This window comes from Peromyscus maniculatus, chromosome 9 (assembly GCF_049852395.1).
Source record: "Peromyscus maniculatus bairdii isolate BWxNUB_F1_BW_parent chromosome 9, HU_Pman_BW_mat_3.1, whole genome shotgun sequence".
Classification (NCBI taxonomy): Eukaryota; Metazoa; Chordata; class Mammalia; order Rodentia; family Cricetidae; genus Peromyscus; species Peromyscus maniculatus.
The window spans coordinates 55,747,171-55,763,828 of record NC_134860.1 but is presented as its reverse complement, the minus strand read 5'-3'; the positions used below and the strand labels follow the sequence as shown (position 1 = coordinate 55,763,828).

At 46.4% G+C, this 16,658-nt stretch overlaps 1 protein-coding gene across 10 annotated transcripts in view; it reads left to right on the top strand.

Moving 5' to 3' along the window:
* The first annotated feature begins 819 nt into the window (after positions 1-819).
* The window catches only part of Zdhhc20 (zDHHC palmitoyltransferase 20), a 67,015-nt gene continuing 51,176 nt past the window's right edge, over positions 820-16,658 (top strand). For 7 of the 10 annotated variants that reach the window (XR_006075923.2, XR_001579834.3, XR_013042437.1 and 4 more), the window contains exon 1: positions 836-1,107. Coding sequence is in view for 4 of the 10 variants with exons in the window: in XM_076545096.1 (XP_076401211.1) it covers positions 990-1,107 (118 nt within the window). In the remaining 6 variants the exon portion in view is untranslated. Of the gene's footprint in view, positions 1,108-16,658 lie in introns of all 10 variants that reach the window. The other 3 variants (XR_013042438.1, XM_076545098.1, XM_076545097.1) reach the window with 3 other exon arrangements.

Here is a 16,658-nt window from a genome sequence, read left to right as displayed (position 1 = left end):
AGTAAAATATCCTCAGACCCGCCCTCCCCACCCCACCCCACTCCACCCCGGACACACACCTGAGCTGGTTCATGGGCGTCCACATACAAAGCAAATAAATGAATGTACTACTCTTTTTCTAGAATGTCTGAATGATTGCGCATTATGACGCTTCACAGCAAGGCTTCTAGATTCTACCAAGATTACACTCATTGCTTAGCAATCTCCAGCAGTAAATAAATTTGAAAATTCAGCGCCCAGAAAGGGCTGTTTATATATTCCACTTTCACAATGTAACCTTAAATGTGGGTTCCAAATCAAACTGATCGGCTGAACATATGGCTTCCACCTTGAATCACAGGCGCCTATCAGTTCAAACAAAACACGGGGAAGAAGGGCGGGGTGAGGACCAAACTGTCTTGGGGATTCTTCATTGGAGACACATCAGACTCATAGGAGTCTTGTATTTTAATTATTTATAATGCTTTTCTCGCTCGCACGTTAGAGTGGGGCATGGCATTATATAAAAAGAACCCAACTTGTCTGGGTCCTAAAGACCCTAGGGGAAGAGTTTTATACAGAGAGCCAAGGCACACAGGGCGGCTAAGGATTCACTCCTCTCTCCATGCGCATCCCCATCCCTCACATCACCCAGTCCTGGAGGCCCTCCCACACCTCTAGCACTCGCCCCTCTTTTCCACCCAGACCCCACCCCAAATCCCGTGGGCGGGCCCGAGCAGAAGCCCCGCCCCAGCCTCAGGCCCCGCCTCCTTCGGCCGGGAAGCCCCACCCCCTACGGGGAGAGCCCGGCGGCGGGCTAGGGGCGGGGCGGCGGGATGCGGGGCGGGGGCGGGTCCGGGTCGGGCTCCCGGAGGGGCGGAGTTGCGGCGTCGCCCTACGCCTCCGCTCGCAGCAGCGGTGCCTCGGGGGAGGGGGAGCTGGTGGAACAGCGGCGGGGGTCTGGGCGCCGTGCAGAATCGTGGGGAGCGGGACCAGGTCACCGGAGGAACATGGCGCCCTGGACACTCTGGCGCTGCTGCCAGCGCGTGGTGGGCTGGGTTCCGGTGCTCTTCATCACCTTTGTGGTCGTCTGGTCCTACTACGCGTACGTGGTGGAGCTGTGCGTGTGTGAGTACCGGAGGCGCGGGCGGCGGGCCGGGCGGCGGGAGGCAGGCCGAGGCTGCGGCGCCGCGGGCCAGTCGTGGGGTCCGGCCTGCGTTTCCCCGCCGGTGGGCTCCCTGTCCGAGGGTTCTGGCCCCGGTGGGCGCCCTGTCTGTGGGTTCCGGCCCGCGGTTCCCCGCTGGTGAGCTCCCCGTCCGAGGGTTCCGGCCCGCGGCTCGCTGCTCCTGGGGTCCCGAATTCGGGCCTGCGCGCCGCCCACGTCCCCGAGCTTCCGGGTGGCTGCAGTCGCCCTGGGGCTCCTGCCCTTCTATGACGGAATGTTCACAAAGGCTTTTCCTTTGGAACTGGAGAAATCGCCCTTCCTAGGTGGGTTTGTAGGGTCAATTTGGCTTTAAAAACAACAACAAACGACAAAGAAATCTTGTTTCTCCCAGATTGTTTCTCTCCAAACTGCGCGAGAAGCGCGCGGCCTTCGGGCTGGAGAAGGAGGTGTGTCTCCAAGGTCTGCAGTGAGGGCTCAGCCCGGGGACAGGGAGAGCCAGCCTGTCATCTGGGCTGTATTTGACCGTTTTTAAAGTTCATTTCGAATGTCAGGGCTGACCTTATACAGAATGTTGTTTTGAGGCACGAAGAATTGAACGAGAGGTGCATAGCACCATTAGCTTTTTCTTGGTTGTTTGTTTTGAAGGTTTGTATTTCCATACCTTTAGTTTTAGGGCTTTGCTTTATTTTTACTTTTGCTGCTTCCCCTATTTAATTTTTACCATGTAGTTGTTACCTGGTTTCCTGGAATAAAGCAATAGCATCACATTATACTAAAGGACTTTAGCTATTGGTTCAGATAGGTTGTCTTTAACGTGGAAAGAAATTCTTTGTTATCAAAACATCCGCATTATCAAATGAAAATCCAGGAGAAAGCAGTCCGCTGGTTTCCCAAAAATGATGTGGTTTTAATTTTCAGACAGCCCTCATTTATCTGAAGGACAGCCATTCTTTTGGGGAAATAAATAAATAAATAAAAGAATGGAAAAAAAAAAGATGGTAGACTCTGGACGTCAATTGTGGCTCTGGAGTCGGTCAGTTTTGAATCAAGACTTGTTTAAAGCTTGGTCTCTGGGAGTTGGGGAGGTGGCTCAGAGGTTAAGAGCACCAGCTGCTCTTCCAGAGGTCATGAGTTCAATTCCCAGCAACCACCTGGTGGCTCACATCCCTCTGTAATACATTCAGGTGCCCTCTTCTGGTCTGCATTGCAGGCATAAATGCAGGCAGAACACTGTATACATAATAAGTAAATCTTAAATAAATAAAAAAAGCTCGGAGTTCTGTACATAGAAAAAGTCCCTGAGGTATTTATTTTTGGTGTTTTGAGACAAGATTTCTCTGTGTAAGTGCTTTGGCTATCCTGGAACTCTCTGTAGACAGACAGGCCTGGAACTCACAGAGATCCAGCTGAAAGAATGAGATATGCTCCCCTAGCCACCCCACCCCCCACCCTCATCTCCACCCCCACCCCTACCCCCACCCCCATCCCTTCCCCACCCAGGTTTTTAAATGACAACATCATTAAGAAAAGAACTGCTCCTCAGAACATTTGATTTAGAAGAAACAGTGTGAACCTGCCATCTTAGCTCTTGGAAGACTGAGGTCCAGGCTAGTCTGGGCTACATAGTGAGGCCCTGTCTTAGAATAAAACAGCTGGGGCTTTAATTTCAGCACTAAGGAGGCAGGCACAGGCATATCTTTGTGAGATTGAGGCCAGCCTGGTGTACATAGTGAGTTCCAGGACAGACAGAGTGATGTAGAAATCCTGTCTCTCAACAACAACAAAATAATAATAATAATAATAATAATATTTTTTGTATTATATACAAGGGTGCATATGGGTCAAGGTTCATTTGTGGAGGTCAGAGGTCATCTTTGTGGAGTCAGTTTTCTCCATCCACCGTTATGTGGGATCCTGAGATGGAGCTCAGGACATCAGTCCTGCATGCCAGTTACTTTACCTGCTGAGCCGGCTCATTGGCCCAAACAAAACAGTATTTTTTAGTTATCTCTGTAGCTATGCTCAGAATAAATTATGGAATGCCTTTCCAAATTTTACGTTTGTTGAGTGTAATGACCTAGACTCATCCTTTTGAATACCAAAATGTTTGCTAAAATTGTTGAGTCAATTAGAATTGACTAGATTTAAATATTTCTTTTGTTTTTTTGAGAAGGAGGTTTCTCCCTGTAGCTCTGGCTGCCCTGGAACTTGCTCTGTAGACCTGGAACTCAGAGATTCCCTGCCTCTGCTGGGATCAGAGGTGCTGCCGCCACCGCCACCACCGCCTCCACCGCCACCCAGCACTCTTTTTTTTTTTTTTTTTTTTAAGATTTATTTATTATGTATAAAGTGTTCTATCTGCATGTATGCCTGCAGGCCAGAAGAAGGCACTAGATCTCATTACATATGGTTGTGAGCCACCATGTGGTTGCTGGGAATTGAACTCAGGACCTCTGGAAGAGCAGCCAGTGCTCTTAACCTCTGAGCCATCTCTCCAGCCCTGGCACTCTTATTAGTTAAAATTCCTGAAGGAACACTAAAAATGTAAATTAGGTTCAGATTGCACAGCCTCACTTGAAAATAGTTTTGGGGTTTGTTGTTGTTGTTTTTTTGAGATAGGGTTTCTTCTCTGTGTAGCTTTGGTGCCTGTCCTGGATCTCTCTCTGTAGACCAGGCTGGTCTGGGACTCACAGAGATCCGCCTGGCTCTGCCTCCCGAGTGCTGGGATTAAAGGCGCGTGCCACAGCGCCTAGCTGAAAATAGTTTTTGTTCAAAAATACCCACAGTGAACTAAATGGTCCAGTTATTTTTTATTTCATCAATTCCTTATTTTTAAAGTAAGTGTGTGTGTGTGTGTGTGTGTGTGTGTGTGTGTGTGTGTGTGTGTGTGTGAGAGAGAGAGAGAGAGAGATCTGACTTTTAGGAATTGCTTCTCAGTTTCTCCCTTGTGGCTTGGAGGTGGTTGAACTCAGAGAATCAGGCTGGCAGCAAGCCCCTTGACCCACTTCTGCCTCTTCAAATAGAGGGAATGAACGTGAATAGAGGGGTGCTGTGTGTTAATGAGCATAGAGGGAGCGTTTCCTTTACACCTTTCTCCCAGTATCTCAGAACATAGTGTGTCTACAGATGGAGGAGACTGAGCCCTGTGGAAGGACATACTTAGAACAACATTGACTGTGAAGTGATTCAGCTAAGCTCCTGCCTTTCAGAGTGGAGAAGTAGAGAACCAGGAATAATACCGAGTTTTAGTTTTAGATTGGAATTCCCTTTTGATTTTCTGTCTTTTTTCTTTTCCCCAAGCTGATATTTGAGAATACTGGTTTAGACACCATGGCCTGTCTGCTTGGTTGCTGTGTTGGAGTCCAAACCCAGAGCCTTCCTTCCATGTGGAACACTATTCATCCAGTTTCAGTTGTTTTCCTAGCTGGATTGTTTTTAAGATATTGCTAGTGTGCCAGTTTTGCTATTACGCTGCTGAGTGTCAGGATTAGATGTACTGTCTACGAGAAGGAGGCCCCACATCATCATCCCGTGCAGTGTAGATGGTTAACACCTCATGCTCCTCCTGTAAGCTTAGAAGCAGTGCAGGTTTAGGTGTTCCTAGAGTATGGAGCACATCCTCTGAAATACTGAAATAAGAGGTCAGCAGTAAAAGCAACTATTCCAGGATAGATAGGTTTCTATAAAATAGAGGTCCAGATCCTGAAAGTTAGCATCTTAAAACAAAAAAGCAATTTTTAGTGGTTGGCCCTTTTAAAATTTTGTTCATTTTGATACAAAGGCCTGACTTTGTAGTCCAGGGTGGCCCCAAACTCACTGTAGCCCCCCTGCTTCCCCGGAGTGCTGGGATTATAGGCTGTGTCCCCATGCTCAGCCTGTATTTTGTTCTTTCAAGAGATAACTGGTCTATTTCCTGCAAGTATTTAAAAATCGTTGTTATGATTGTGCTGGATGGTTTCGTGTCAGTTTGACACAAGCTAAAGTCATCTGAGAGGAGGGAACCTCAGTTAAGATGCCTCTAAGATCATATCCCATACAAGTCTGTAGGGAGTTTTCTTTCCTTTCCTTTTTTGGTTTTCTGAGACAGGGTTTCTCTGTATAGCCCTGGCTGTGCTGGAGCTCACTCTGTAGACTATGCTGGCCTTGAATGGGGGTAGGGGGTGGGAATGGGGTGTTGGTGGGGTGTTCTTAATTAGTGATTGATGAGGGAGGGCCCAGCCTGTTGTGGGTGGTGTTAACCCTGGGCTGGTGGTCCTGGGTTCTGTAATAAAGCAGGCTGAACAAGCCATGGGGAGCAAGCCAGTAAGCAGCTCCCCTCCATGGCCTCTGTGTCAGCTTCAGCTCATGCATCCAGGCTCCTACCCTGTTTGAGTTCTTGTCCTGACTCCCTTCAGCGATGAACTATGATGTGAAAGTGTAAGGCAAATAAACCCTTTCCTCCCCAAGTTGTTTTTCGCATTAGTGTTTCATCATAGCAGTAGTAATCTTAACTAAGACAATGGCCATAATTAATACCAGGTACGCATACTCAATGTACTTTTTTTTTGAGGTAGGCTCTCACTATCTAGCTCTGGTTAGCCTGCAACTCTTTATATAGACCAGGCTGAGATCCACCTGCCCTTACCTCATGAATGCTGAGATCAAAGATGTGTCGGAGCCTTTCATATCTTGCCCTAATGTTGTTTCCCCCCCCCAGCTAGATTGAATCTTTTATTTTTTTATTTTTTTTTTTTTTGTTTTTTCGAGACAGGGTTTCTCTGTGTAGCTTTTGCGCCTTTCCTGGAACTCACTTGGTAGTCCAGGCTGGCCTCGAACTCACAGAGATCCACCTGGCTCTGCCTCCCAAGTGCTGGGATCAAAGGCGTGCGCCACCACCACCCGGCTTAGATTGAATCTTTTAAAACCAAAGTATTATTTAGGGCCTGCTTCACAATCTCCAGCTGCTCTCCAGCTTGCTCAGTGAATTCCGCCGTCCCCATGGCCTACTGTCTTGACTTTGTTTCTTATGCTTTGGACAAATAAACTACCTGTCGGCCCAGGCGTGGTCACCGGAGGACCCTTCTGCATCCTCTTCCTGCTTGGAATGCTGCCCCTCCCTGTGGAGAGGTCTCTGTTTACAGCTCTGTTCAGTCACCTGAGGAGGGCATTTCTGACTTCCCTCTCCACTGTAGATGCCTCCTCCCTCACCACTCTTCAGCCTCGGGCCCCCTGACAGTTGTGCGGCTCTCCTGAGCACTGCTTAATGCTGTATCTCTCGAGCCTAAGCGAGGAAAAATACAGCAGGACCGGGAGGGGGCCTTCCAGCCTCACCAGGCTTTTTTTTTTTAAGACAATGATACAGAGACAGAGGAAATTGGGGTTCCCTCTTTGGGGTTCTCAGTCTCTTCAATGAAAGAATTCAAGAATGAACTCAGGTAGAAGCACATGACAGAATTGATTGTTTCAAGAGAACTTACAGGGCAGGCAGGCTGGAAACCGCAGCAGCCTCCTGGAGGAGGCAACTGGAGGGCATACAACATGACCCTGAGGAAGGGTCAGGGAGCCGTGATGTTGTCGAGAAAGCCCAGACTTAAGGAGAGCATGCGTAGGAAAGAGGTGGAAAGAAGAAAAGTCCCGCCGCTCTGGAGACTTGAGAGAACTCAGTACTTCAGAGAAGTCGCAGACTAGGACCCCACTGCGGGCCTGCCACCCCTAAGTTAGGGGCCGGATTCTGACAAAGAATAATCGAGCATCTCATTAGAGAACCACTTCCTTCTGTCTCTTTCGAAAGACTTAACGTGAGTCGGGTGGTCCTTTAGCCAGTGACTGAACCTGCCCAGCTTGAATGTTAGGTCTCCACCCAGGCCGGAAACTCCACTTCTACCTTGTAAGTTTTTCTCTGTTCTAAACAACATAGCCTCAAGAAAGACAAATACAGGGTCTTACTGTGTAGCCTGCTAGCGTGGAACTCGCTGTGTAGACCAAGCTGGCCTTCAGCTCACAGAGATCACCTGCCTCCACCTCCTGAGCAGTGGGACTAAAGTGAAGGGCACACCCTGATCTTCCCCAGATTTGAAAGCAGTATCTGTCATTAGTTAGTGGTTAGGGGCACGTGACAACTTGGCTTCCTTTGAGTTGTTGAGCGTCTAAACCTGCTCCAAGTGGTCTGTTTTTAAAATGACGTATTCTAGTGAATGGACAGATACATTGGCAGTGGAACAGAATGCCGTATTTCGAAAAAGACAATACTTCACATCTAGAAGACAGTGACGGCAGCACCTGGAGGAAATCCTGGAGGAAAGGATGGGATAAGTGCTTAAGAATCTAGAAAGAGGGGCTGGAGAGATGGCTCAGAGGTTAAGAGCACTTGCTTGCTCTTCCAAAGGTCCTGAGTTCAATTCCCAGCAACCACATGGTGGCTCACAACCATCTGTAATGAGATCTGATGCCCTCTTCTGGCTTGCAGGGATATGTGCAGACAGAACACTGTATATACATAATAAATAAATAAATATAAAAAAAAAAAAAAAAAAAAGAATCTGGAAAGAAAATCAGTCCCGAGCCTCACTGTTGAGGATTGATTACACTTGGATTTTTTCTCACTTTGTGTGTGTGTGTGTGTGTGTGTCCGTGTCCCCTCAGTGATTGTCTGTCTTGTCTTCCGCGGTGCTGGAAGTTGAAGCTGGGGCCTGTGGCCTGCTTTGCAGGCACTGTTACTCTCCTTCATGATTCTCCTAGCGTCCCTCTCCTCACACTTCTCATTATTCCCCTCTGTCCTCAGAGAGTTCATTTCTGCTGTCATGTTTGAACCTTCAATGAGAGAAAACGTTTGTCTTTCTGGTTTGCTTAATTTGCATGATGTGATTATCTCCTTTTCTCCACACAGCAGAACTTCCTTCTTCCTCCTCTTCCTCCTCCACCATCCAGTCAAGGTTGCACATTAAAGATGGGCATGGCAGTCCTTGCCTGCAGTCTCAGTACTCAGGCAGAGACAGGGTTGTGAGTTCAAGGCCAGCTTGCAGGTAGTACTGCAAGCACAGTTTGTGAGTTAGGCCGTGAGCACAGGCCAGTCTGCTGCAGAGCAGGTCCGCGGCTCATGAAGCAGAGTCAGTGTGAGCATGTGCAGATAAATAGAAGGGCTCATGCATTACAGCTGTTCCTCTCCAGGGCCTGAAGTGTTTCTCAGTCTGTGTGTCTGACTCTGGCATTTAAAAAAAACCCAGGCATGATGTAGGGTGTCCTTCCGTTTGGGTTTATCTTTAGTTTTCCCGTGATTAGATCACACTTGAGCAGAAAAGGTGCAGAAGTGATGCTGTGTCATTGTTATTAACTTTGGTCACCACTTGAGAGATGACGTCTGCCCAGTTTTTCGTCTATTAAAGGTGCAGTTTCCCTCTGTAATTGGTGTTCTGGTAGACTCAGAGTTCCAGTTATACAGATTTGCCTTCGAGGAAGGACCGGCTGCTCAGCAGCCATGGCAAGTGCTGTCCGCAGGCAGCAGCCAACTCCTTCCATGTGACTGGCCTCACCCAAGGTCACAGCCTTCCTGGCACAGCCTGCTCGCCCGGTGCCTGAGGGAGGCGGGGGGCGGGGCTGGTCCCTGCAGAGCGCCGTGCCTCCTCATTGCAGCCTGTGCTGCAGTTCAGGCTGCCCCCTGGGGCCAGTCCACTCTGTTTCCCCTTTCTGTCCTGTCACGTTTCCCCTAGAAAATGGGCTGCACCTCAGATCTGTCTCAGCACCCGCCTTATGCCCGAGTCAGGGTTTCTATTGCCGCAATGAAGTAACCATCATGTCCAAAAGCAGCAGCTTGGGGAGGAAAGGGTTTATTTGACTTACACATCCACCATAGAAAGAAGTCAGGGCAGGAACTCCCGAGGCAGGAATCCAAGCAGAGGCCAACGAGGAACACTTTCACTGCCTCACTCAGCTCCTACATCAGTCACAACTTAAGAAAATGTCCTACAGACTTACTGCAGGCCAGTCTTACACAGGCAGTTTCCCAGCTGTGGTTCCCTCTTCTCATATTAGTCTAGCTTATGTCAGATTGGCAAATAATAATAACAATAAAATAAAAAAAAACAGCTAGCACAACATTGGATTCCACAGAACTCAACCTAAGCGCTGAAACTAAACCCTCTGTTCCTGGTACTTTCATTGGATTCCTTGTAGCATCCTATGGCAATTCTCGCTTGAAAAAACAATGGTTACCAAATGGTGGTTTTTCTCTTTCTTTTTTCTTTTCTTTTTTTTTTTTTTTAAGATTTATTTATTTATGTATACAGTGTTATGCCTGCATGTATGCCTGCATGGCAGAAGAGGGCATCAGATCTCATTACAGATGGTTGTGAGCCACCATATGGCTGCTGGGAATTGAACTCAGGACCTCTTAACCTCTGAGCCATCTCTCCAGCCCTTTTTGTTTGTTTGTTTGTTTTTTTTTTGGTTTTTTGAGACAGGGTTTCTCTGTAGCTTTGTGCCTTTCCTGGAACTCACTTTGTAGACCAGGCTGGCCTCCAACTCACAGAGATCCGCCTGGCTCTGCCTCCCGAGTGCTGGGATTAAAGGTGTGCACCACCACTGCCTGGCCGGTGATTTTTCTTTTCTTTTCTTTTCTTCTTTTTTTTTTTTTTTTTTTTTTTTGGCTTTTTCGAGACAGGGTTTGTCTGTGTAGCTTTGTGCCTTTCCTGGAACTCACTTTGGAGACCAGGCTGGCCTCAAACTCACAAAGATCCGCCTGCCTCTGCCTCCCGAGTGCTGGGATTAAAGTTGTGCGCCAACACCGCCCGGCCTAGGCCGGTGATTTTTCTAATGCCATAATTTTGTCTATATTTATTAGCTAGAATTCTATTGGCAGGAATGACTTATCTTCCTATGTATTTGGTGTGTGTGTGTGTGTGTGTGTGTGTAGACAGAGGATGACTTGTTGGAGTCAGTTCTGGTTTTCCATGTTGGGTCACAAGTGCCTTTACTCATTACGCCAACTTGCTGGTCCAGCCTCCCTGTTCAGTTGATGCATTTGTTAACATGAGTGCACAGTCCTGAGTCCCATTTTATGAGTTACAGTCTAGTATTTATTTTGTTGCCTAAATTGTCCCAGATTTGGCCAGTAGGAGCCCCATTCCCTGGTTTCTGCACCCTCATTTTGAATACTTTCTTTCTTCTACCATAGCTTTTAAGGTTCATTTGGTACTTTTCCTGCCATTGGATGTTTCAAAGTGGACCTACTCTGATTTAAAAAAAAAAAAAAAAAATCAAGCCCTAAAAGAAACTAAGTGGATAATCTCTAAGGAGACACCAGTGGAACACCCCCCCCCCCCCCCCGTAGCTTAGAATTGCCAAGTCCAATAGGCAAAACTGGAAATAGGTAGACATAAGTAGTTCATAGGAAAAAAGGAAAACGGCTTGTAAACATACGATGCTCATGCTCATTTGCAAATGCAGATTGTAAAATTACCCTGCAACACCAAGAGTTTGAAAACACTCTGACTGAAAAGAGACAGGGTGCGGTACTTTGCTTAAAGGAGTGTAAAATCCTTCAAAGATTTTTGGGGAAAGCTAAAAATACAACAGGCATGCACTTGTAGTTCAGTAATCCTGCTGTGAGGATTCTGCACGGAACATAAGCTTCCATAAATAAATGGCACACTTACAGGGTTATTTATTGTGTGTTTTAATAACAAGAGATTGGCGGCAACCCAGACGTCCACTCACGGAAGCCTGATTGTAAAACAGAACACCCACATGATGGAAAACTGCAGTGCTTAAAAAAAAAAAGATTATTGCTAATGTGTAGTGATTGCTAGAGTATCTAAGACATTTCATAAGTCATCTGACCTGGTCTCAAAAAAAGTACCATCCTTTTTTTTTTTGTTTTTGTTTTTCGAGACAGACCTCACTTTCCTGGAACTCACTTTGTAGGCCAGGCTGGCCTCAAACTCAGAGATCTGACTTCCTCTGCCTCCATCACCATCTTAGCTGGGTGTATTGGCACAAGCTTTTAATCCCAGCACTCAGGAGGCAGAGGCAGGTGGAGCTCTGTGAGTTCGAGGCCATAGTGAGACCCTCAGAGAGTGTCTACAATGAAACCAGTTTGCTGGAGAATGAGCTTCAGGTAGCCAAACTGGCTACAGATGTACAACTAAGCACTGATAGGAACATTCGCTATTTTCTTCTAAATCTAAGACTAAATGCGGGCTATCAGGAAGTGAGAGGAAGTTTTTAGTAGACGCTGACTGATGACAGATGCTGACAGCTGTTAGAATGAGAGCACATGTGTGCAGAACACTTGAACTCTTGTTTTCCTTTTTATAGTCTTAGCTGGCCTGCCTCTGCCTCCCGAGTGATAGGATTAAAGGAATGCACCACCACATCTGGCTTGAATTCTTTCTTATAAGTAAACATGTCTGCCTTTGCCTTCTCCCCCCTCCCCCTCCTCCCCCAGTCTGGAAACATTAAAACTCCCCAGTGTTTATTACAAAGGTTGACCCTGATGCTCCTGATGGGCTTTTCAGTAGGATTTCTGGTGGTGAGCATGGGTACTATGGCCTCCAAATCTTCTGACTTACAGCAGCAGGCTTGGTTACTTTCAGGGCCAGTTGGACTGCCAAATAGCACTAATCTGGGCCACGTGACCGCCACCCTTGCCATGAAACCAGATGTTCGACCAGCAAAGTGCTGTTTGCCCAGCAGCAGCTCAGTTTCGGTAATTTGTGTTGGGTTCAGTGATCTCCAGGACTCCAGGGAGACGCCGTTCACCTTGATCAGGCCCATGCAGCCTGCTCTGGCTGTCTTGGAAGATGAGCAGATGTGAGTTCCTACCCACACTTCGGTAACACCGGGGAAGGAAAACGAGGGCCACGCTGCTCCTTTTTGTTCCTCTTTTGCATCTGAAGTGCTCTCTGCTGACACCCCTGGCCACAGTCACTGTGACGCAACTGCTTCACAGTCTCCATTTCACTCCAGCTTCTTCCTGTCATCGGTAAGACTGATGTGTCAACATCATGGGTTTCCACCAGGGTGTCACATTGGCACGCATACACATGAGGATAAGCCTGCAGCCTCTTCCTCCGCTTCCTGTTGTAAGGATGCGACTCAGAATTTGTGTGCTGGTGCCACGAACTCCGTGCTCTCTCCCCTTGTTGGCAGTTTTCCAGCTACAACAGTCCACACGACAAGACTGTAACATGGACTTGTCCAAGGCTTTGGCAGCTTCAAGAATTATACTTGCTGCACCATCATAGATGCAGAGAAATTTCAACCCCCCCCCCTTTTTTTTAAATCTATAAAAAAGTTCTTTTTTGCTGCGTGGTGGTGGCATACACCTTTAATCCCAGCACCCTAGAGGCAGAGGTGAGCGGATCTCAGTGAGTTCGAGGCCAGCCTGGTCTACTGAGGGAGTTCCAAGGATGGCCAGGACTGCACAGAGAAACCCTGTCTTGAACAAAACAAAACAAAAAAGGAGGTTCTTTTTCACATAGGCTTATTGTATGTGTGCCATGGCAAGTGTGAAGAGGCCAGAGGACAACATGGTAGAGTTGGTGCCTCCTTCCGTCATGGTGGACCCAGTGATTGAACTCAGGTGGTCAGGCTTGGCAACAAGCGCTTGTAGCGGATGAGCAATCTGTCTCTCTAGCCCTTCGCCAGCTCCCATGTTAACGTGTATTAGTGTCTCCTAAGCCACGGTCATGGGTTTTTCATGAAGCTCGATCTTGAATGCAGCCAAGCCTGCACCGGGCAGCCACCAGGAAAGCTTTGATCTTGGTGTTAGTGGCAGCATTACCAGTCTGGTTGTCTGAAGACTATTGGATGAACATTGTTTAGGTATTCTACTTATTCATGCTTTGAGTCCTTAAGAACTCAAAGCATGGGCAAAGCAAATATTTAAGGAAAAAAGTTACGGGACTGGAGAGATGGCACAGCAGTTAATAAGAGTACTTGCTGCTCTTGCAGGGGACCTGGGTTCATTTCCTAGCACCCGCATGGCAGCGCACAACTGTCTGTTACAATAGTTCTAGGGGATCTGATGCCTTCCTCCCTCCTTGGTGTGAGGTGTGAATGTGGTGAACATACAAAATGCAGGAAAGTACTCAATGTACATAATAATAAACATTATTTTAAAATTGTGAACTAAAACAGTGTAGACTAGAGAAATGGCCCATTGGTTAAGGGTACATACTGAGCTTGCAGAAGACATAGTTCCTAGCATCACATTGGGTAGCTCTCAGGTGCCTGGAACTGCTCAAGAGGAACTGATGTCATCTTCTGGTCTCTGCAGAAGGTCACCTATACACATGCATACCCATATAGATGTAACATATGCATGCACATAGTTTAAAGTAATTTTTTTTTTTTTTTTTTTTTTTTGGACAGGGTCTCTTTAAATAGTCCTAGTTTTCCTGGAATTCACTATTTAGAGTAGGCTGGCCTTAAACTCAAAGAAATCCACCTGCCTCTGCCTCCCAAGTGCTGGGGGGAAAAAGAATAAAAATTTCCCGGGCTGTTGATAGTTCAGCAGGTAAAGGCCCTTGGCCCCTAACCTGCTGATTTGAGTTCAGTTCTTGAGACCCACATGATGGAAGAAGAAAACTGACTCCAGCAGATTGTCCTCTACTTCCCCATGTGCACATGGTGCACAAGCTTACATACAAAGTAAATTTAAAAAAGCTTTGGAGGACTGGAGAGATGGCTCAGAGGTTAAGAGCACTGGCTGCTCTTCCAAAGATCCTGAGTTCAATTCCCAGCAACCACATGGTGGCTCACAGCCATCTGTAATGAGATCTGGTGCCCTCTTCTGGCCTGCAGGCATACATGCAGATAGAACACTGTATTCATAATAAAGAAATAAATCTTAAAAAAAAAAAAAAAAGCTTTAGAGACTGTTAAGACCTTGGAGCTGGTGTGTGGGACACCTTTTGGCTAAATCTATGACAATGAGCCCAGTTTGGAGAGTGCTTGCTAGCTTGTGTAAAACCCTAGGTTTGATCCCCAGGACTCCATAAACTGAATGTGTGTGGTAGTTTCAGTATCTATCCTCAGCTGTATAGAATGTTCAGAGCTAGCTTGGGTCACAGGAGAACCTTGTCTGAAACAACAACAACAACAACAAAAAAACCCAAAAATGGTAGGTGTGGGTCTTAACTGAAAACATGAGTGTAAACTTAGGAGATAGTTTATCTTTAAAAGTGCATGCACAGGCCACACATTGTGGTATAGACCTCCCAACACTAGGTGGGCAGAGGCAGGATGATCTCTGAGTTCAAGACCAGCCTGGTTTACATAGTGAGTTCCAGGATAGTCAAGCCCAGACTAGATAGACTCTGTCTCAAACCACAACAAACAAGGCATACACAGGGCTGGAGAAATGGTTCAGCTCTAAGAGTATTGGGGATTCTTCAGAAGGCCCAGGGTCAATTTGCAGTACCCACGTGGAGCTTACAACTATCCATACTTCCAACTCAAGAGGATTTTGACTCCTCCTTCTGACCTCCAAAGGTACAAGGCATGCATGTGGTCTATAGACATACATACAGACAAAATACTCATACACACAAAATAATATTTTGTTTTGTTTTTCAAAACAGGGTGGTTTTTCTGTGTAGCTTTGGAACCTGTCCTGGAATTCGCCCTGTAGACCAGGCTGGCCTGGAACTCATGGAGATCTGCCTGCCTCTGCCTCCTGAGTGCTGGGGTTAAACATGTGTGCCACCACAGCCTGGCACAAAATAAATTTGTTTTTGTTTGTTTTTCGAGACAGGGTTTCTTCTCTGTGTAGTTTTGGTGCCTGTCCTGGATCTCGCTCTGTAGACCAGGTTGGCCTCGAACTCACAGAGATCTACCTAGCTCTGCCTCCCAGTGCTGGGATTAAAGGTGTGCGCCACCACTGCCTGACCACAGAAAAAAAATTTAAGAGTACTAAACTGTAGAAATACATCACAGGTAGAAAAGGGTGTGGCCTGTTGATGTACTAGACTATCATTTATTAGAAAATCCCAACAACTCCTCAAAAAAGCCACTAGAACTGAAAAATGAACTTAGCAAAATGACAAGATAGAAGGTTAGTAAAACTCACTAGTATTTTTAGTAATATCATTTCTAATAACATCAAAAATGAAATTTAGGAGTGAATCTAGCAAATAGATGCACATTTTATATACTGATGGGATAAAAAAAATCTAAAATGGAGATAGCGTAATAATGGAATGTAAGACAGTAGTATAAAGATGTCTGTTTTCCCCAAATTGATCCATAAGATTAACTTAGACAAAGCCAAGGAGGCTTTAAAACATATTTTAGTGTGTGGATGTTTTGTCTGCATGTATGTTTGTCCACCATGTGCATGCAGTGCTTGTGGAGGCCAGAAGAGGGCAGCAGATCCCCTGGAACTGCAGTTATGGGGGGTTGTGAGCTGCCCTGTGGTGCTGGGAATGGAACCTAGGTGCTTTGGAAGAGCAGCCAGTGCTTCTAACCTGAGCCATCTCTACAGCCTCCAAGTAAGCTTCTTGTTTTTAGTTTTTTAAAGAGACAAAAATGTATATGGAAATGCATACCCAAAAGTAGCCAAACCACTTTTGTGAAGAGTGACTTGGATAGTTGACACCTGTTCCCAGCCAGAATGCTGAGAGCACACTGATGATAATTGCTTTTCTAGTTGGTTATTGTCACCAGTGGTTTGGTTAGGCATTTACCACCTCTTATCTAAATACTTGAAAACGGGCTCACATAGATTTGCAAAAGTAGCAGGATCACTTTATTCAAATAAAAATAAAACGGTGCATATTATTACAGCGTGTTACACTGTCAAGATGGACACTAGGCCATGTGAGCACTAAACGGCCCAGTTATTTGGGACTTCTGCTTAGTAGGCTCGAGAGTCATTTGGTTCCTAAGGAGCATGGTGAGGGTGTTGGTAGATGGGTGATATAGTCAGTTTTCTACGTGTATGCCTGGTCTCTAATACATCTGGTTTTAATTGTACACATACTCAATCTTGTGTAAGCATAAATGGTAAATAGTGGATTCTTCTGGGGTCACAATATGTACCCAAAACCAGTTAAGACCAGACTGGCTCTTCACTTACTCATACTCACATACATGAGGAGTACGTTTGAATAGAAACTAAGTTCAGTTGTTACTAGGAGGGAGGAAACCTACTGTTGCTCAGAGTTGGGTATGTTTAGCCTGATGCAGGGGGGTTCAGCAGTTGCTAGGTGCATTTTTAGGAGAGAAGTGTGTGCGCGGGATGTGCATGTGAAGGAGCTAGGCTGCCAAGTGCATTATTACAAGAAATGTGTGTGCATAACCAAAACCAAATGCAGTCCTATGCCAAATGGTAGTCTGTTTGCCTGCACATATCTATCTATTTGTCCCAAGAGATTTTTCTGCTCTTCCATAGTGATGATGTGAAGTCTGATTTGCTCTAAGAGTGTGTTGTTTTTATCAGTGGCAACCTTGTGTTTAGACTTCCTTCACACTCCTTCCTATCTTTGTAACTAAGTCTGGCTTTGAACTCCTGCTCCTCCAGCCTTAACTCCCAAGT